Raw genomic sequence first — 21,473 nt, 5'->3', positions numbered from 1 at the left:
AGTCTCCAGCTTCAGCACGCATGGCGTGCACACACCTAAGTGGAATACATGTCTGTATTTACCCAAAGAAGAAGCTGGCATTTTGTTATAAGATGCATCTCTTTAATAATTCCCTCCCAAAAGTGTTTAATTCCTGGACACAACCACCACATGTACAAGTATATCCCCCTTTCCACGCAATCTTTCCAACAGAATGCATTCCTAATAGCAAAAATATAAGGAACTTAACTGGAGTCAAATGTCATCTATACAGTAATTCATAACATTCTTTGTGATTATACAAGTTGAAGATGTATATGCCCTTTCCCATACAGAGACCCATTCATCTAAATAAATTTCTTTGTCCAAATCCGTCTCCCACCTTTCATCTGGGTTGTTTTCCTACCCACTTCTTTTTCAATCAAAATATCTTAGAAATGAAACTTTTTGTTCCAGCTTGCTTCTGGGTCAAATCTTCAATTGTGCTTAAAGGTCTAGATAGAGCTATTTTGTATCCAAATTTGACAATGAAATGTTTGACTTCTACATATTGAAAATATGGGATCTTTATATTATTTACAATATTACGTCTCTTGGTATGATTTCAAATCAGGACCCAGGAACAGCTGTACAAATTGAATAACCTTAGCTCTTACAGCAAATAGTCACTTTGATATTTCCTGGGGATAAATTCCTGATTATTAATTAAGTCGCTAAGGGAGAGGTCCTCTGTGATAGGAATTTAAAAAAATTATCCAAAGCTGCTAAGGTGGTCTAGATTAATGGGTTTATTTTTTGGTGACAAATTTCTTTTTAAACCCAACAACTGCTACAAGTATCTATATATGGGCTCCAGTCTTGTTTGAGTTTTACCCAGTATGTGTGTGGTTTATAGTTAACCCAACTGATCAAATCTTTTAATTGCAATGCATAATAGACTATATGAGGGAAAGCTAGCCCACCCCAATTGTAGGTCTATGCAGACCTTTAGAATGCACACTTTGTCTGCCATTTTTCCATATGAATTTTCATAGCACATCCTGCCATGTTTTTGACCAGTAAAACCAGTCAAAGGGTACACTGGTAGAGAAGAAGAATGCCAATCACTAAATACTGGATTGCATTGTGTCAAATGCATAACCAGAAAGAGAGGGCTTCATTTTCTCTTTATTCACCTTGTTATTTCTTCATGTACACAGTCTCTCTCATATTTGTACAAGTCCTGGTGATTAAGAACAATCTAATTTGGGGCAAATGGATTTTTAACCAAAGAAACACAATGAATTCTTTCCAGCAAGGAACTGTTGTAAGCTAGGACACAGACTGGAAGAAAAGGTTCAAGGTGAGGGATGCATCAAAAGCTTTAAAAATGAAATAAGATTTTCCTCATAGAAAAATAGGTATCTTTAAGACAGAGGGGCAGATCCTCAGATGGTACAGTTGTGATAGCTCTGCAGAAGTCAGTGGAGCAATGCACTTTACACAGGCTGAGGATCTGCCCCTATTTTTTTCTTTTATTTCTAATTTTCATGTATGTTAACATTTTTTCTAATAACTTATGGAGTATAAAAATGAAACCGATATGGGGTAAAATACTTGCATTTTACTCCTCTGTCTGAGTTTATTCTACAAAAATAACTGGAAAATAAACTGTTTAATGTAGTTACGGTATAATTAAGTTCAAATTGCCCCATATCCTTTCCCAGCCAGGAGGCATTATAAAACTATGGCTTGAGAAAGAGAGTATGGTTTGGAAGATAATCTAGGGATGGCGCTAAGGGAGTGCTTAGCTAAGATGTTGGTCAATGAAAAAGGTACCATAGAAATCATTAATGTGCATTATTATTATTTTTTTAAAATGTGTCCAGAATCTTTTTTATAGGATTAATTTCTAGGCCAAGGGCACAATATCCCCCCAGTTTTTAATCAGAAATTGCAAAGATTTTATGAAAAATTTGCCCCAGACCAGTTTAGAATTTGTTCCCTAGTACTTACCTTGATCCTACACATCAAGAACCTTGAAACATTAAAAACCTATTTTTAAACTTTTTTAAAAGCCTTCTTGTATGATGGTTTTACAAGGTGAATGAGATGTGGATTTAGAATGAGAGCAAACTTGTTTTCATTTGTGCCTTAATCTAGGATTAGATCAAGTAGATGTTAAAATAAAGTATACTGATAGAACAAAACTGTCTCCCTCTTCTTTGGACTAATCCTATCAGAAATAAACTGAAGTGATAATGTAACCTTTGCACACTATTTGGCTCAATGGCACGACAACAAAGTGAGTTTACAGAGCGATCTATGGCTTCATTGGGGTGCTGACAGGTTCACTGTATGTTAAAGAATAATACTTGCACTGCTCATAAAGCCAACAATCTCCAGTACTGATAAGTGCCCCTAGCAATAGTATTAGAGGAATTGAAATGACAGATCTGACCTTCTAGTCTCCTGAAATACGTCTTTCTTTGGATTACTGTGCTTGCACAGAAGGGAACAAACAGTGCAGAATAGTGGAGCACAACTTACTTCCATAAAAGGTATCCTTGTACATGAGATCAGTCCATTCCTCCTAGGTACACAGCATACATGGATGCCACAGGCTGGATTCTGCAGCCTGCCAAGTTCACTTTGCACCATTTATGCAACACAAAGTGAATTTAAAGTAGCCAGACATTTGCATTTGAGAATTCTCCCTGTGCAGGAGGAAACTCCACAAGCACAAAACTGGTGCATCTTCCTGGGCCAGCTCTCCCTTGGCTCCACTGTCCTGCGTCAAGGGGAGCAGGGGGTGGGAATAGGAGGAGAAGGAGCATGACAGAATAAGGCTTTGCTATACTTGATCCATCCCTGATGGATCTTCTACTAAGTGTAAATTAAAACCGCCCTGTTCCGCTCCATATCTTTAATTTGAGAAGGATCACACCACTGAGAATAAGGGGAGTGTGTTGGGCTTCCTGTCAGCTCCCACTCTCATTGCGCCCAAGCAGCGGTTGGACTAGCAAAAAATCAAGGCCAACAAGTTCATCCTGATAAATTTAGAGATTGAAGACTGGGTCAGTTTTAAATGTTCATCTTTACAGACTTGCATAGTCAGCATAACAGAAGTCTAAAATTTAGTTAATTCTCACACATTTATTAAAACAAAGAATAGTGGTGTCATGTGTCAAAAGTCACAGGTGCTGTTTTAAACAGTATAAAACACACACCATATTGCCTCAATTGACATTTCATGCTGTATGATAAATCCTGATGTGACAGTGATTTTTGCAGTAGTAAAATTAATTTAGTATTACAATTATTTTAATTTAGCGCCACTGCAATTTCAATCCTACTTGCTACTTACAAGTATTTAATAAAAAAAAAAACAACTCAACCTAATGTTGTCTAGCAAGTGAGCCATTACATGTATTACCATAGCATTTACACATCAAGTCTATAAGCCATGAGTCACAGGTGTTAATACATTTATAAAGCTAGAGAACAGCAGCACTGGAATAATGGGAAATTAATTCTGCTTTACTTTTCTTAATATTCATTTGCATTGAAAAGAAAATGAATGATTAAATGATGGTACAATTCAGTTTTGGTTTTAGAAAGCCCCTTTGTCCCTTATTCCCACAAATCACCAGATGTAGCTTCTGAAGAGACTGCACCAGTTCATTACACAAGGTTTGGGCAGGCACTGGGAGGAAAGAAACTCTTCTCTTTACATTTTTCATTGCCATGTAAATAGCAAGAGATAACCAAATCACATGTGATTATGTTACAACAGCAGATAAACCCCAAAACAGTTGCTTCTATCCACAACAACAAAATGATATTTAGTGTTTGCTGCCCACTTGATATTTTTGGATTTTCAAGACCTGAAAGTCAATAAGTTTGCTATGAAAGTCAAAGTTCTACGGATCATACATTTGGGAGAAAAGTCCAATTTTTTGAAGAATATAGAAAACACTACTATTTACAAATAATAATTCAGGATGGAGGTTCAATAATTTACTATTCAGTGTTCTTAAAGCAGGACTCATATGTTCAGGGATAAGTTTCTACAAAATAAAATAAATAAATAAAATAGGGTATGTTAGCTACAAAATTGTTTTTGCCATTCTCACCTTCATATTTTCTTGTATACTATCAAGAGGCCCTGAAATGACAATTATTTTCCAGTGTACTAACCACCTACCTTTCTTCATTTAAATTCCTCTGGAAATCCCATTTCTTCTTTTCAGCCCACAAATGCTAACCTACATTAATATAATGCTATTACCATTCACCCCCATTTGTTTGAGCAAGAAAGCTCTAAGTTATCATCACACTGGTCTCACGGTGTGTGCTGCCCTTTATTAAGATTGTGAGCTCCTTTGGGTAAGGACTGTGTCTTTATTTGTGTTGTATATGGCATATAAATAATACATATTTAAAAATCAATGGTCCATAAACCATAATGTTATCTTTTGGGCTGCTAGACATATGATAAATGCAGGATGGTTTAACCTGCTCTGACTACTTGGCATTTGGCTTCTGTCAGAAATCAGATCCAATGCAGTCAGAGCAGTGTTGTGTGATATGCAAAAACACCATACCCCACAGATTCAGGAATCTTCTGCCCACCAGTGATTGATCTCGGGTGAATTGCAAGTCATATACTGAGGCTTAGGATACTGGAAGGAGAACAGTGTCCATTTGCCCTGTTAGCCAGAGAAAGAGCACTATGTCAGTAGCCCTCCAAAGAACAATAGAAGTTAAAGGTGGAAAAAACAACCTAATCCACCTCAATCAGTATAAATTATTCCCTACACTCTCTCTCTCTCAGTGCTTTGCCCAATCTAGTTTTAAGTTGCTCAAGGTGAGGGTCCTCTATTTCCTTTTGAAAACTTCTCGATAGTCAAACATTCTCCAACTACCATCTATGTATATTGTAACTTCCATTAGGTGCAAAACATGCCTTCTGCGTTTTGTTCCAAGCCGAGCATACTGTCAGCATTTAAATAGGGAATAAATTGAATAACTACTGGTTCTTAATTAATGTCTAAAGTGGCAAATTTAGACATATTGACTCAGTTTGCACAATGAAGAACTGTTACGACCAGGGTGTGCATGTTTTCACATGGTCACCTTAAAATGAAGGGAAGCTGAACTAAGAGTGGCACCAGCAGCTGGAATCACGTCCCTATGTCCAAACAAAGTTTATTCATAAGACTCAAGGAGACCATGGCACAGCTGCAAGGGAAATACTTATAAGTCAACAAGCACTTCAGAGCAGAAGAATGGGAACATAACCAAAGGACTGAGAACTCTCTATAGAGTTAGAAAAAAACCTTAACGTCAACAAGTCATTTTTCAGAAAACTGAGATTGAATTGTCTGATCTCATAATTTTTAATGATTGCAGATGTTGATGTTTACTTCTGTTATTTATTACCATTACTGGATAATACAACATCTCTCTCTCTCTCTCTCTGTTCCTAAACCAATAACTTTAAATGTGACCTAATTTTCCTGATCTATAAACACCATTTTCTTTTAAAGCATTAACAGTGGAAAATTGACTGGTACTTTTGAAGAGGAGTGGTAGCTGGTTACACCCCAGCCCTTAAAAAGGAGAGCATAGCTCATAAGTAGTCTGTACTTTCCTTAGCTCAGAAGCTATATCCTCCATTGTCTGCCTTCAACATGATTTTCCATTGGGCAATGTTAGGTACTTATATGTCCCTCATAACCACAGGACCTGAGCACCACACAATCTTTAATGCATTTATTCCCACAAACACACTTGCGTGTGTGTTAGGGAAGTACCATTATCTCCCTTTTGCAGATGGGGAATGAGGCACAGAGAGACTAAGGCCCAGACCCACAAAAGGGACTTGGCCTTTGCCATGTTGAGCATCACAACACCTAACTTTCATGTGACTAGAAAAAACACAGGATCACCACTACAATGCACAAAGCCTGAGTTAGGGACCTACACTCCCTATACCATGAATGGAGAGAGATAGGCACCTTAGGATGCCATCCACAAAGCCAGCATGATAGGCAGGGAGCTGCCTAAGTTAGCCAATGAGAAATCACAACAACTAGGGTGTGTACTAAGCCCTGCTCCTCTTCCAGAGGTAGCTCCTGAAGTCTGGGCTGCAGGGAGGCACCTATCTCTGCTTGTGATTCACAAATCAGGGAAAGACAGGCATTTGCCTATTAAATCATGTGCAGGGCCAGATCCAATAGGCATGCTCAGCGGCCACCTCATTCCCCACAAAATGGCAGGGGGTAGCGAGGAGGAAGGGGGAAGAGAAAGATGTCCCTTAAACCTTGTGGTCAGGGTGCACCCTTAAGATGTGGGAGAGTCCCAGTTTGCAAGTCCCCACGCTGCCTGATGAGGAGAAGAGGTTGAACTGGGGTCTGCCACCTCTCAGGTAAATGTTCTAATCATCAGGCTACACAGTCATTCTAATTTTTTCTCTGACCCAAATAATATTTAATTATTGAATCATTTCATTAAAGCAGAACTACTTAAAAAGGAGAGATTGAGGGCACCCCACATCAGAATACCCCAGAACCAATGGGTAAAGCACTCACTTGAGAGATGGCTGATCTCTATTCAAACCCCTTCTCCTCATCAAACAGCAGTGGGGGTCCCCAGGTGAGTACGCTAGCCACTAGGCTAAAGGTTATAAGGGAGGTCTGCCTCTAGCTTCCCACCCTTCACCTCCCTGGCTGTTTTCTGTGGAATTAGGTGGTCACCTGCTAAATGTTATATGTAACTACATACAGTGATCTCCATTAAAAAGTCAGTTTATGTCAACAGACATAACATATAAGAGATAATATAGTAAATGTTGATTTTTGCACCCCTTATAGTAATTACATAATTTTACACGTTTGCAAATTGATTGGTAATTAAAATATATCTCCAAACTAATTATTTATATTCTCACCAAGTAGGACATGCTGTGTAAATAAAAAGCTGCCAGTTACCATGGAGGTAAGGAATACACACCATGTTAGTGCCCTGTAACTTGAAGCTTTACCAAGTATTTTTATCATGCTAAACACTGTAGGGTTAACATAAAACTTATCTACATACACATATCCTAACACAACATGCTGGGAACACTGCGAACATTTTATGATGTCTAATTAATATGAACCATATTGTTAAGTCCTTATTCTACCATAGCAGAACATAGAGTTTTGTCTGTGAAAGAGCAAAGGACTTCAGAACTAGGCCCTATGTGAGGACAGAAGTTATCTCAAGTATCATAGGTTGAAAACATCTAACCACAAAAAACTGCACAAATGAAGTGATTCACCTTTTTACCTTCTTCTCCTTTATTACCCTCAAAGCCACGTTCTCCCTGTTACGAAAACAAATCACAAGATTGTTTGACAGGAAATTTTAAGCAAATGTCATATACATAAACAATCTACACAATTTCTATTGCATTTAATTGTATTTCAGGTTAAAAATAAGGCTTGACAATACTACACAACTTGGATACTGAATATCTTTTCAGCACATCAAAAGATCTGAAACTTATGTGGAAAACTGGAATGGTTTTCTGTGGTTTTGGCAGCTAACTCTGTTTATAGACCATTGAAGTTAGTCCAGTCATCCCAGTCCTCATTCTGAAAATCAATGTTTTATTTATTTTATTTAAATTTATAAGTGTGACTTGCCAGGTGTCAAGGTGCTGTTCAATCATTGTATATACAAAGCTTATTCAACCAAGAAGAGCTCTCTATGAAAAACCTTCAGAATGATTTCAGCTTTGCAGCATATGCTGAAGGTCATTATATCCAAGCTCAGATGGATCCAAAGGGAAGTGGATTCCTGATTTGAGTATCCTTCACCAAAAAAGACCAGTTACCATTTTCCTCCCATTTAAATTATGGAATTCTTAGAGCAAGTGCTGTACCTGAACATAATAGCTCTGGTCTCTAATGTAGTCAAGATGCAAACTAACAAAACCAACATCTTTAATTTACCCAGATATTAATGTATATGTAACAGGTTCCCCCCGGGGTGCCGCCTAGAACTGGGGTGTGACGGGTTTGGGCCCTTGGGGTGTCACCTTATGTGCTGGGATGCCACTGAGTCAGCCTATTCTGCCACCCTGAGTCCCCTTTACCTGGCCTTGCCATGTTAGGCTGACAAGCCTCTTCCAGCCACGCACACAGGCAGGGCCACATCCAGCTGCACAGAGAGATAGAGATCCGTTCTGGAAAAATTCAACCTTGGGGGCTCACCCCAACACTCTGGTGCCCACTCCCTTTAAGGGTACAAACCCAAAGGTTTTATGAAATGAAATTCGCCCCCTCTCCCAATGTGGAGGGAGATATGCACAACTTCTTGCCCCCCAGTTAGAAATTACATAAACTGGGTTATATTACAAATGAGAAAAAAGTTTATTAACTACAAAAGGTAAACTAAGTGAATATAAGAGATAACAGACAGAACAAAGCAGATTACTGACCAAATAAAGTGTAATACGCAAGCTAAGCTCAATATACTTAAGAAACAAGTTATAACATGTAAATTCTCACCCTAAATGTTATTTTAGGCAGGTTGCAAAGTTTCTGTGGTTCAGAGTTCCATTTATATTCCTTTTCAGACTGGACCCCTGACTCAGTCTGGACACCCCCCTTGCCTTCCCTTCAGGTGGTTTTAGCAGACTTTCTTCTTGGGCAGACAGGCCATGGGGAGGAGGAGTCCCATTTGCCTCCCTCCCCACCCTTAAATAGGATTTAGATAAGGTGGGAATTCTTTGTTTCCCAAAATTGACCCTTCCTCCCCCTTTCCTTCCTGTGAAAAGTTACAAGAAGCCCCAGGTAATGTTTAGTATCAGGTGACAAGACCACCTGGCTCTGTAGTATCACAGCATTCATGAGACAGTGGCAATATGGAACACCAACACGAAGGCCAAAGCCTTTTCATAGTCCATTGTCCTGTCTGACTTTTCCATTGTTGTACTGGAAGTGTTAGCAGTGAGCGTCACCTGAAGTAGCATAGTTGAAATACAGATACATAGTCAATATTCCTAACTTCAGATATAGAAATGACACAGGCATACAAATTAGATAATCACCTTCAGTAGATTATAACCTTTCCAATGATATCTTACAAGACCCATCTTGCATAAAGTACTTCTTGGTTATGTCATATTCATATCATAATCATATTTCATATGGAGTGAAACGTCACATGGGACACCACTGAGCCCCCTTTCCCACTAGCCTGGACTCCCACACACTGCTGTGAGAAGCCGCAGACGTGCTCCTGGTCTCACACTTTCCCCAGCACACAGGTAGGGACACACCCAGTTGTAATAACACACAGAATGGCTTTCTGACCAACCTCTGCATGGGAAGGCTATGCAGCTAGGGTACTTACCAGTTTCTCAGGCACACACCCCCTTTCAGACACACCACATCTGTGCTCTCTAGAGTGGAATCTATCCCGTTTAGCTGTGGGCTCACAGCTAACAGCCAGAACAGTCCTTTTACTGGTAGGCACTATGCCTCCCTCTTTGAATTGGGCTTGCCTGCAGCTGCAGAGTTCCTGAAATCCTCACCCACCTCAGCGGTCTCTAGGATTCCATTCCCCCACCTCTGGACTTCCCTCTAGGACACATCTTCCTATGCATTCTAGAGTGAGGTGTCCCTTGCTCAAATGCAACCTGCTGGCATCCAGCAACTGGGACCATCTTCTCACTGATAGGCAATACACTCTCGTCCCCCTTTGAGGAAAAGCTGCTTTTAGCCACCGGGCAGTAGGAGCTGGTCTCAAACACACCCACCCCTGGTAGCAGACTGTTTTCCATGGCTGCAGAGGAATTAAAGAGACACTCTCCCATTCTCCAAACAGTTCCTAAGATTTCATCCTTTCCCTCTGGGGTTTCAGCACAATATTGCTCCTTGCTGCTGACAGACCCCTTGACAGCCTGAGCTACACTGAAAAAGTCATTCCCAAGTAACAATTGTGTTGGGTTACCACGTATTGCATCCACAGTTAATTCAGCTTCCAAATCCCCAGCTTCTATGTGCACTTTAGCCAATGGCACAAGGATTTTGTGACCTCCTACTACAAAGGCTCTGCCATCTGCCCTGGCGGTATGCCTTTCTCCTGAACAAGGTCTCTTCTGACCACAGAAATTTCTGCACCTGTATCCCTCCACCAAGATTGTTCCTTGCCAATAATTCTGACAGTCCCTATGTGCTTCCTGCCTGGCTGTGCAGAAGCTACTTTTACAAATCCTGTATGGTAAGTGGCAATTGCCTGAGGTGCCTCTGTACTCTGGGTAGCAGCATTCCCATGAGTTGCTTGTTGCCTGTTCCCACTCAGCACAGGGCATTTATTCCTAAGGTGCTCAATGGAATTACAATGATCATACCTTCCGGGCTCTTCTGTTTTTACAGGGGACTTGGGGCAAGGACAAGAGGAATGGATTTGGGGAGATGAGCATCCAGCCTCCCATTCACCCTTACTTTCTCCAGGAATAAAGCAGAACCCTGTTTCCCTCCAAACTTAACCCTCTCTGCCTGTGATTTATTTCTAATAGATACTTGGGTTTGTTCAAATTGATCAGCTAGAGTAGCAGATTCATCAACAGTCTTTACCTTTTTATCCCATAAACACTGTTTTACATCATCGTTACATAAATTCAGGAAATGTTCCTGAGCAACAAGATCACACATTTCTTCAAAGCTTGTAATATCTTTTCCCCTTACCCACTTATCCATCAAATCTCTCATCTGGTTTACATATGACACATTACTCATTCCCCAGCACCTCTCTTAAGGCTTCAAAATTTTATTCTATATGTTTCAGGTGTAATCTGAAACGGTTTTAAAACTATTTCCTTGAATTTACCATAATCTGAAGCATCTCCAATTGGCATCTTATTGGATATATCCAGTGCTCTCCCAGACAACTTTGCAACCAAAGTGGGCATCCTTTGGTCTTCAGGAATCTCATGAAGTACACACAGCCTCTCAAAGGTGATGAAGTATTCAGCAATGTCCCCTGTCTTGTTGTACACAGGACACAATTGTTCCCATTTGTGGATTTTCGGAGAGGTGGGACTCCCTGGTGTATGGGGGTGCTGGTTCTGCTTCTTTATCAAGTCAAGTTCATGCTTCCTTTCTTTTTCCCCTCTCCTCCATGACTAGATTCCAGGCCTCCATTTCATTGTCTTGCAGTTCCAGGGCTCTCTGGTGTGCAGCTTTTTGCTTGGCCTCTTCTGCTTGTATGGTTCTCCGGTGTGCAGTTTCTTGCGCATTAATCTCCATTTATTTTAATCCATTTGTCTTCTGTGCTCCTTCTCCCTCTCTTCTGCCTGCAATCTGCCATGCTCCAGCTTCTTGCTAGATTCACTTTCACTCATTTTCCTGTTTTTCTGTCCATACTTCCCTTGCCCAAAATAAGCAAACAGAAAATAAACTGGTAATCACTTTGACGGACCTCTAGCCACCATACTTAAAACTCTGTGCCACTGTGATGGGTACCCCTCCGAGATGCCGCCTGGAACTGGGGTACCACTGAGCCACCTGACCGACCAGCCTGGGTTCCCATTCACTCTACAATGCTGTGACAAGCTGCAGACATGCTCCCAGTCTCACACTTTCATCAGCCCACAGATAGAGACACACCCAGCTGCAATAACATGTAGACAAGCTTTTTGATCAGCCCCAGCATCAGAAGGCTACTCAGCTAGGGCACTTGCCAGCTTCCCATGTGCATTCCCCTCTCTGGAGGGTAAATCCAAAATTATACTGTCTTGTGCTGCACAAAAAACTGTACAGCATAAGTTCATAAAATTCGCCCTCTCCCTCAATGTGGAGAGAGACAGGCAACAGCTTTCTGCCCAAGTATGATTTCCACACACTGGTTTTAGACAAAACAAAACCAAGTTTATTAACTACAAAAGATAGGTTTTAAGTGATTATAAGGGATAGCAAACAGATCAAAGCAGATTACCTCGCAAATAAAATAAAAATCTAAGCTTAATATACTAAAGAGATTGGATACGAGTAGCAAATTCTCACCCTAAATGATGATTTAAGCCATCTGCAGAGATTCTTAAAAAGCAAGCTACGCTTGCTTGCAGCTTAAAACCTCAGGTATTCCTTTCACAGGCTAGAAATCCCTCTAGCCTGGGTTCAGCCCTCCCCCCAGTTCAGTCCTTCTTCCTCAGGTATTTTCAGGAGTTTCCTTGGGTGAGGAGTCAGTGAAGAACCACAATGATATCACTCCCCTGCTTTAAATAGCTTTTGCATATGGCAGGAACCCTTTGTCTCCAGGCTTAGTTCCCACGCCTTTTAGTGGAAAAACACTGGTATTCCAAGATGGAGTCTAGTACCAGGTGACCTGGTCACATGACCACGTAGGGTCACATCAGCCATAACTCCTGTTTTTTGCATCCTCAAGAAGGCCCCCCAGTGGGAGATTAGCTTCTTCTAAAACCTATTATTCTCCCTAATGGCCCTTCCCAGTCAGCCATCTAGACTGACTGCATTCTGCCTAATGGGTGTTCCCCAGGTGTAAGCACATTTTAATAGATGCACAGACAATATTCCTAACTTCAGATATCAAAATAATACTTGCATACAAATATGATAATCATATTCAGTAAATCATAACCTTTTCAATGATATCTTACATGACCTATCTTGCACAAAATACATCATAGTTATGCCATAATCATACCATAATGATATTACTATGAAGAATATGGGGTGCAATGCCACAGTATACACCCATCTTTAATGAGAAATGCAATCAAAGTTCTATTTTTCATATAGGAACAGGCAAACTACCTCATCCAAATACAGTTTCCATGCTCCACCTCCCCCAAAACCATCTCGCAGGAAGTGGTTCTCATTCCATCTTCCTTTCTTAGCATCTACATCCATAGTGTTGATATGGCATACATGAACTCTATAGGTCTGGAGATCAAGAAAATGGAAATCTCCCAAATCGCAGCATATAGTATTTCTCTCATTTTACTGTAAAAATTCCCCATTTTGATTTTGTCCTCTCTACCCCCCCTAAGTTCACCTTTTGCAGAGTTCCATTCCCTTATATAGAAGCTTAACGTTTAAATGAGGGTAGGTGAAACAGTAGGCTACAACATGCAAGCTTCCTGTTTACAGTATGTTGCCAAATAATTCAGTTGACACAGCATCATGAGCTACATCTGAGAATCAATTTCAAAGTTTTGAGATGCACAGATTCATATACCAGCAAATAGTTCTGGGCTTTCCAGCAGCTGTTTGTGGTGGCTGCATTATGCTTACTGTTTTGGCTGATGTGGTTGGTGAAGTCAACAGCTTAGATGTCAGTTTTAGTAATGTGTCTAAGATAAAGTACGCAGAACTTAGTCCAGGTACAATAGCAGCCCGTGCTTTTCTGTTGGAAAATGTGCATGTGGTGTTTTTTAAAATAATTTAGAAATGTTTCTTCATTTTTGTTTCTCTGATATAAATTCTGATATATATGTCCCATTACACACCTTTGATATATTCCTACAAAAAAGGCATTGCCTCCATTTAGCTTCATCAGATGTAAGATTGCAACTCTCGTTTTCACAGTCACAAAATGTCAAATTCATCACATAAGTTCCCAAAACAAATTAGATGCCTGTGCAAATAAAGTGTGTGTGGGTGTTCTACTGGAAGAGCAGCTTTTCCAGTAGCAATTGAACTAATTCTCAATTTTCCCTATGGCTAGAATCTGAGGTCTTAGATTTTATCAAAACACTGTAGTTCAAATATCTAGGATGCTACCGGCATTATTTAATTTCAATAATATCCCTGGTGCATTATGTGTTTTCCAAACATTTGGAAGACACAATCTCTATCCAGAGGAGCTTACAGTTAAGCAAACATGGACAGCAGGTAAGGGGATAGTGGAATAAATATACAGTTTCAATATCAAATAAAAATAAATAGGATAGGAAAGTTATACCCAACTTACTCAAGCATGAAAGCATCCAATAGCAATTTTCTTGGAGGCAAAAAAACTGAGTATCATGAAATATGTGGTCAGACAATAAGACTAGATGACAAGTGGAAGTAAATCACATAACAGTTCTGGGCTCATCATGCATTTATTCCCCACTGTGATTATTAATTGCCTACAATATGTTTTTCTTAGCAACAGTATATTTAGAGATGTTCATGCAAATGAACATTTGCAGGATATCCAAAAGACTCTCTCTCCTCGCTTTCCACACTCAGATCCCTTTAAATATCTAGCCCTGTTCTTTCAAAGAGAGTTTTAATAGTACTGTGTTTGTAGAATAATTTGTTATTTCTAGTTTTTAAAGCCTGGTCTACACACAGAGTTGTACTGAAAGAATTAAAGGAGTGATTTTATATCATTTTAGTAAAACCAATGCAATTTTCTGCATACACACTCTGATATCCATTTTAGCCAGGCTTATTGCAGGTGCAAGATAAACAGATATAAACGAGCCCACATACAAAGTTGCACTGGTTTAACAAAACCAGTTTAGTTTACCCCTAAAGCACATGTTCCAAAATGCTAGCGTACACAGGAGCGCACCCACCACATGACTGGAAGTAGCCATTTCTGAACTGGTTTAGACCAGGGGTCTCAAACTCAAATCACCAGGAGGGCCACATGAGGACTGGTACGTTGGCTCAAGGGCTGCCGCCCCTGCCCACGGGGTGCAGCAGGAGGCTCAGGGCAGGGAGTTGGGGTGCAGGAGGGGTTTGGGTTCCAGCCCAGCGCTGCTTACCTTGAGCAGCTCTGGGGTGGCAGGGGTGCACACCAGGGCCAGGGTAGGTTCCTTGCCTGCCCTGGCCCTGGCTTCGGCCCTATGCTGCTCCGCTCCACTCTGGGAAGCAGTGGGCACCCTGTCCCTGCAGCCCCGGGGGCAGGGGGATCAGAGAACTCAGTGAGCTGTTCGTGAGCTGTTCTTGCCTGTGGGTACCTCCCCCGAAGCTCCCATTGGCCGCGCTTCCCCGTTCCTGGCTAATAGGAGCTTCAGAGGAGGTGACCACGGGCAAAAAACAGCTCACGGAGTTCTCTGCTCCCCCTCCCACTGGGACCGCAGGGAAGCGATGCAGGGCCCTCAGCACCACGGGGTTGGCAAATCTGCAGGCCGGATCCAAAACCCTGAGGGGCCGGATCCGGCCCAGGGCCGTAGTTTGCCCACCCTTGGCCTGGAGGTAGGCTGGGGCCGCGGCGTGCTGTGGAGGGGACTGGTGGGGCCGCGGGGAGCTTGGCGGGCTGCAGGGAAGAACCCGCGTGTTTGAGACCCCTGGTTTAGACTATAACTTTCAGTAAAAGATACTGCTAAATATATATATTACACACAAAAAGCTACATTACGAGAATTATGAGTTGTGAGGGGAGGCTGAGGGAACTGGGGATGTTTAGTCTACGGAAGAGAAGAATGAGGGGGTGATTTGATAGCTGCTTTCAACTACCTGAAAGGGGGTTCCAAAGAGGATGGATCTAGACTGTTCTCAGTGGTAGCAGATGACAGAACAAGGAGTAATGGTCTCAAGTTGCAGTGGGGGAGATTTAGATTGGATATTAGGAAAAACTTTTTCACTAGGAGGGTGGTGAAACACTAGAATGTGTTAACTAGGGAGGTGGTGGAATCCACTAAAAAAAAAAAAAGTTTCCACTAATTTTGGGTGCCCACTGTGAGACAACTATAGCCTGATTTTTCAGAGTATTTAGCATATCATCGTACTTTATATGTTTGAAGCAAAGCTCCAATTAATTTCAGTTGCAGCCTTGAGTGCTCAGCCAATCTGCAAATTATCCCAGAGTCTCAAGTCAGGCACTCAGACAATAAGGAACACACAACTACTGACCATCTGTGGAAAGTTTAAATGAGGTGCCTAGCATCACATAGGAACTCTTTGGCAGAGGCAAGTACAGAATCCAATACTCCAGGACACTAGTCAATTGCCTTAAACATGAGACTATCCTTTCTGTTCCTGCAGTCTCCTGCCTCATTCATGACACACCTTTTAACTTCTAAATTAAGGATAGTATAACGTATACAAACAAAGGGCTCAAATTAAGATTGCTTTGTAACACGAAGGAACCATGAGGGGATGGAGCTTGTCCAGTCATGCCGTGGAGGTAACACATGCACAGCCTGATCGATACCAGGAACTGTAAGAGGCCTAAGCATGCTCAGTGAGGATGGACTTGTCCACATTTTTAGCTGCTAAGAACTGAAGTAGTATCTACTGAGTATGTGCACACAGTGATTTTTCAAAAGCTTATAATTTGGCCAAATTTGGCCAGACATAGCCACCCTTTTGCCAAATTTCAAGTCTCTGCGAAAAGATATGGGGGCGCTTTAATTTTTTAAAGAAAAGGTCACCAGAATTTTTTAACATGGGTAAAACAATGTTTTCCTCTAGCTTTGTTCTTGGAAACTGCTGAACCATTTTGGCTGAAGTTTTCCAAAAGCTTTCAGCCTGAGGCAGACAGGGATGAAAATTTCAGCCCAAATGCTTAGAGTCTGGCAAAGTTATAAGCAACTGAAAAGCAAAATCAGAAGACTTCTCTACACTAACTGACAGATCTGAGGGCAGCGATCGATCCAGTGGGGGTTGATTTATCGTGTCTAGGATAGATGCGATAAATCAACCGCTGAGCGCTTTCCTGTCGATTCTGGTACTCCACCAGAACGAGAAGCGCAAGCGGAGTTGACGGGAGAGTGTCAGCTGTCGACTTACTGCAGTGAAGATACCGCGGTAAGTAGATGTAAGTACGTTTACTTTAACTACACTAGCTGAAGTTGCATATCTTAGATTGACCCCACACGGTAGTGTAGACAAACCCTCAAAATGGGAAGTGTCAAGCAACCTCAACAGCCTCTTAAGTGCCACCAGCCCTGCTTACAATAAACATGCATCTTTTTATGAATTACATCTTTTGGGGTCATCTTATGTCTTCTTAATTGAGCATTTTGGTGCTGTTATGGTATTCTCTTCATGAGTACAACAAACATATTTGTCATATTTCCAAGCAGTGTGAGACAGCTGAGACTAGAAAATTCCTGACCCAATATCTGGAAAGATTATGCTTTATCATGAATATAAGAAGAATGGAGGGTTTTTTTTTAAGTAATATACTGTAGCAGAATATGTTTCTGGATGTTTATTGCCACAGTGCTTGCACATATATGTTCAGATTGAGGTCTACTGCCTGTAAAATAATGCTTCATTTATCGCTCTCTTGTGAAGGAGGTTAACAATAAAAGTTTTTACGTAAGTGACATAAAACATCTAAATGAATGAAGTTTAACTGCTGAATACATGAAAATACAAATCTTAAACATAGAACAAGATCATGTGCATGAATGTTAGACTTTCCTGTCAAAAAAACTGAAGAAAAGTTTGTTCTTTAAAACTTGTGTATTATTGTTAACAAGTCTTCTAAGATTACATTTTATGGATAATTTGATCTAGTCACAGCTAGCAATATATTTCCCAATCTGTCAATATGCAACACCAGCCAAACAGTATAAATCGGAGTTCAACAAGCAACATAGCTTCATCCAAATGTTTAGGACAGAATGCACTGAGGTGGTGGTCAAGCCAGCACAATCAGCCCATAGGGTGTAAGGAATGCCTTGTATTGCTTTGTAGTGACCCCTGCTAGTGTTCTGAAGATATGTCACCATCAAACTCCCAAAATAAATTGATTGATTAGGCACCCATCCTGGGTTCTAGGAGCTGAAGTGCGTCCAGCCTTCCTGAGGCAGACTCAATACCATGTGAAATCTCTGCGGGCAGGAATAAATAGAAGAATGCTGCCCCAGAGAGAAAATTCGACTGGGAAGACAGCAAGTGACCGTGCTGTCATCTTCCTCCTCCCTGGGGTTTCACCAGGAAAGGGTAATTTTGAATTTTTGAAGAAGCACATCTCCAAGCTGGGCTGGCATAGCCCAATTTTGGGGCCTAGCCAACTGATTCCAAGCTCTGAATGCAGAACGACATATGCAGGCGGCTGTGCCTGTGCAGGCATTTCTCATATCATTTCTGGTGCCCGAGACCCTGTGCTATAGTTCCACCGGCACATGAAATGAATCTTACATCCTACATGTAATTTAAAATACTAACCAATTTCTATGGATAGTGGACAGCTAGGAAAAAGAAGGAAGCTTCAGAAATGCAAATATACAAAATAAAACTAAAATGCCTTTACCTTGGAACCAGGAAGGCCAGGAACACCCACGAAGCCATCTTCCCCCTGAAACAAAATGTACATAACCTTCATTATTTGGCTCTCACTCACATGAGCAAACCACAAGAAAAAACAAAGACTGCTTATTCCCAGCAATATTTTCAAACTGAATAGTCCCAGTAGTTTTACAAGTGATTATGGATTGATATTTGCCTCGTTAATCATTTTGTATATTACATGTATTTTTACAGCAACGTCCTGGGTATATGCTGTATAGTTACATACTGCTAATTTTTGTTGCTTTGTATTTGATCACACTATATTTCACTCCCACATTCTTGAATAATAACTAGTTGCAGTGCATCAAGGAGTACTGCCAATTCTCTTTATTTTATTGAGAGTGACAGGATTTCAGAGGGTTCTGGAGCCCATCTTGTGATGACATAAGGAAGCTCCAGTTCCCTCACAAAGTCCAGTTGGCAGTTCCCTGCCAAAAGCCAGAAGAGTCTCTCTCCTCCGCTCGTTGTTTTCACAATTTAAATTGCATATTTTAATGTAATCAGGGTGATTTAAAAACAAAACACATTCAGCAGATACTTACTAACACTCACCCTGTGAATCCTGTAGATTAGTTATGTCATGGAGCCTGCTTTAAATGTTCACACTTCAGTTACAGACCACAGAACACACACACATTTTCAAAGCACACTAAGGTCAGGAGGAACTGTCAATATTCAGCATCTCTGAAAAATCAAGCTTTATGGGCCCAATTCAGTTTTGCCCTACAGCCCCTTTGAGCAAACTAGACTGGCACAAAAGGTCAATAGGTAGGCCTAAGCTCTTCCCCGAGATTACCCCAATGCCACAGGGCTTCCTGCCAGGCACAGAACCAGCTCCTCTTGCTCTGTGCTCCCTCCACAGCAGCCCCAGAGCAGAAGACATGCATACATCCCTGGTGATTCTGTGCCCTTGCAACTTTCCATACAAGTCAGAACTCCCTCAGGAGATAATTAGCCTAAACTGGGGGCTGAATTGGTCCTGTCCTTACACTGGCCCCAGCCTGAGCCATCCCTTGGCTAGATAAAATTGGGACTGTCCCGATATTTAGCCCTTTGTCCCACGTCCTGACTGATTATGATCGGGATGCCATTTGTCCTGATATTCAGGTGAGGAGACAGTCAGGGAAGGGAGACGGGTGGGCGAATGGGGTGAGGAGGTGAATGTGGAAGCGAGCGGCAAGTGGGAGGGAGGTGAGGAGGCAGGCAGATGGGTGGACAGCGAGGAGGAGAGCACTGGTTGGGTGAATGGGGGGGTGGGCACACTGGATGGACAGCGAGGAGACTAGCGGGGAGGTGAGCAGCGGGCAGGCAGGGGAGGAAGCGAGCTGCAGGTGGGCGGGCAGGAGGGGGGTGAGAAGGCAGGCGAGCAGGGATGAGGTAAGTGGCAGTCAGGCGGACGGAGGGTGCGCCGGACGGACAGCAAGGAGACTAGTGAGGAGGGAAGCGGCAGGCAGGCAGGCGAGGAGGTGAGCAGCAGGTAGGAGGGGGGTGAGGAGGCAGGCAGGCAGTGAGGAGAGTGGCGGTCAGCGGGGCATGCTGGAAGGATGGCAAAGAAAGCAGCAGGCAGGCGGGCAGACGGCGAGGAGGAGAACGGCGGGTTGGTGCGGGGATGAGAAGGTGAGCGGCGGCCAGGCGGGAAGAACCCATTATCAGCATGGATGTATGTCTTCTGGAATGGTGGTTGAAGCATGAAGGGACATATGAATCTTTAGCACATCTGGCACGTAAATATCTTGCGACGCCAGCTACAACAATGACATGCGAACACCTGTTCTCACTTTCAGGTGACATTGGAAACAAGAAACGGGCAGCATTATCTCCTGCAAATTGTAACCAAACATGTTTGTCTTAGCAATTGGCTGAAGTAGGACTGAGTGGACTTGTAGGTTCTAAAGTTTTACATTGTTTTACTTTTGAATGTAGTTATTTTTTGTACATAATTCTATATTTGTAAGTTCAACTTTCATGATAAAGAGACTGCATTACAGTACTTGTATTAGGTGAATTGAAAAATACTATTTCTTTTGTTTTTTACAGTGTAAATATTTGTAATAAAAATAAATATAAAATGAGCACTGTACACTTCGCATTCTGTGTTGTAATTGAAATCAATATATTTGAAAATGTAGAAAACATCCAAAAATATTTAAATAAATGGTAATTGCTTGACAGCCCTACATTTTTTTTACACATATTTATTTTAAAATATGGCACACATATGCATAGGAAATAAATACTATTTGACTGATCTGACAGTGGCTCTCAACCTTTCCATACTACTGATTTATCTTGTATACCCCCAAGTTTTACCTCACTTAAAAACTACCTGCTTACAAAATCAGAAATAAAAATAGGTCACAGCACACTATGACTGAAATATTGCTTACCATCTCATTTTTACCAGATAATTATAAAATAAATCAATTGGAATATAAATACTGTACTTACATTTCAGCGATAGTATATAGAGAAGTATAAACAAGGCAATGTCTGTATGAAATTTTAGTTTATACTGACTTCCCTAGTGTGTTTTATGTAGCCTCTTGTAAAACTAGGCAAATATCTAGATGAGCTGATGTACCCCCTCGAAGACCTCTGTGAACCCCCAGGGATACCATGCACCCTGGTTGAGAACTACTGATCAATAATATTCTATTGAAAACAAAGACAGTGCAAATGGAAAACATGAACACACTTGCTACTGAGTACTGAGACTAAAACAAGCAGGCCTTTTTGTTTACTAATGATTCTAAAAGTTTCATAATCTCACACAGAAAATTCTTAGAAAATTAAACCTAGCCAGCCAGATGTTTCTATCATAAAATAGAGAAGATTTTCCAGTGATATTAAACTCTGTACAAATTGACAGAATTTTGTAACTGTACTTTTTTCCTTAATGGATCTGTCCAAAGAGAAATTGTCTAAGTCTTACACAACATTGCTTGATTTACACAGCTTTAAAACAAATCTAACCCCATTGAAGTTCACAGAACTGGAAGTCATTTAAACTCAATTTAACTTATTGAAATAATATCTGAAATGCAGAAATTGTAAATGTTAGTTTAAAATGTGTTCTACAACGGTAAGGGATTATTTGGGTTGTAAAAAATGGCCACGCTTATTCAATATAATAAAATATATTATGACTTCTATATTAACAGTAACATTTGGGGCCTTGAGTAAAGGGTACTAAAAGAAACACTCTTGGTCAATAATGAAGGCCCCAAGGCCAAATGCCTTATCTGAAGGAAT

The 21,473-nt window shown here is 41.1% G+C and overlaps 1 protein-coding gene across 4 annotated transcripts in view; it reads right to left on the bottom strand.

Moving 5' to 3' along the window:
• Positions 1-21,473, bottom strand: part of COL19A1 (collagen type XIX alpha 1 chain) — a 337,142-nt gene that overhangs the window by 222,664 nt on the left and 93,005 nt on the right. For 3 of the 4 annotated variants that reach the window (XM_073336362.2, XM_078852102.1, XM_078852100.1), the window contains exons 11-12: positions 18,184-18,228; positions 7,289-7,333 (exon numbers count right to left, since the gene is read on the bottom strand). In XM_073336362.2, the coding sequence (XP_073192463.1) occupies positions 7,289-7,333; positions 18,184-18,228 (90 nt within the window). The remainder of the gene's footprint in view (positions 1-7,288; positions 7,334-18,183; positions 18,229-21,473) is intronic. The other variant, XM_078852101.1, reaches the window with a different exon arrangement.

The sequence above is a fragment of the Lepidochelys kempii genome, chromosome 3 (genome assembly GCF_965140285.1).
Source record: "Lepidochelys kempii isolate rLepKem1 chromosome 3, rLepKem1.hap1, whole genome shotgun sequence".
In the NCBI taxonomy this organism is placed as follows: domain Eukaryota; kingdom Metazoa; phylum Chordata; order Testudines; family Cheloniidae; genus Lepidochelys; species Lepidochelys kempii.
This window is presented reverse-complemented; position numbering and strand designations above follow the sequence as displayed.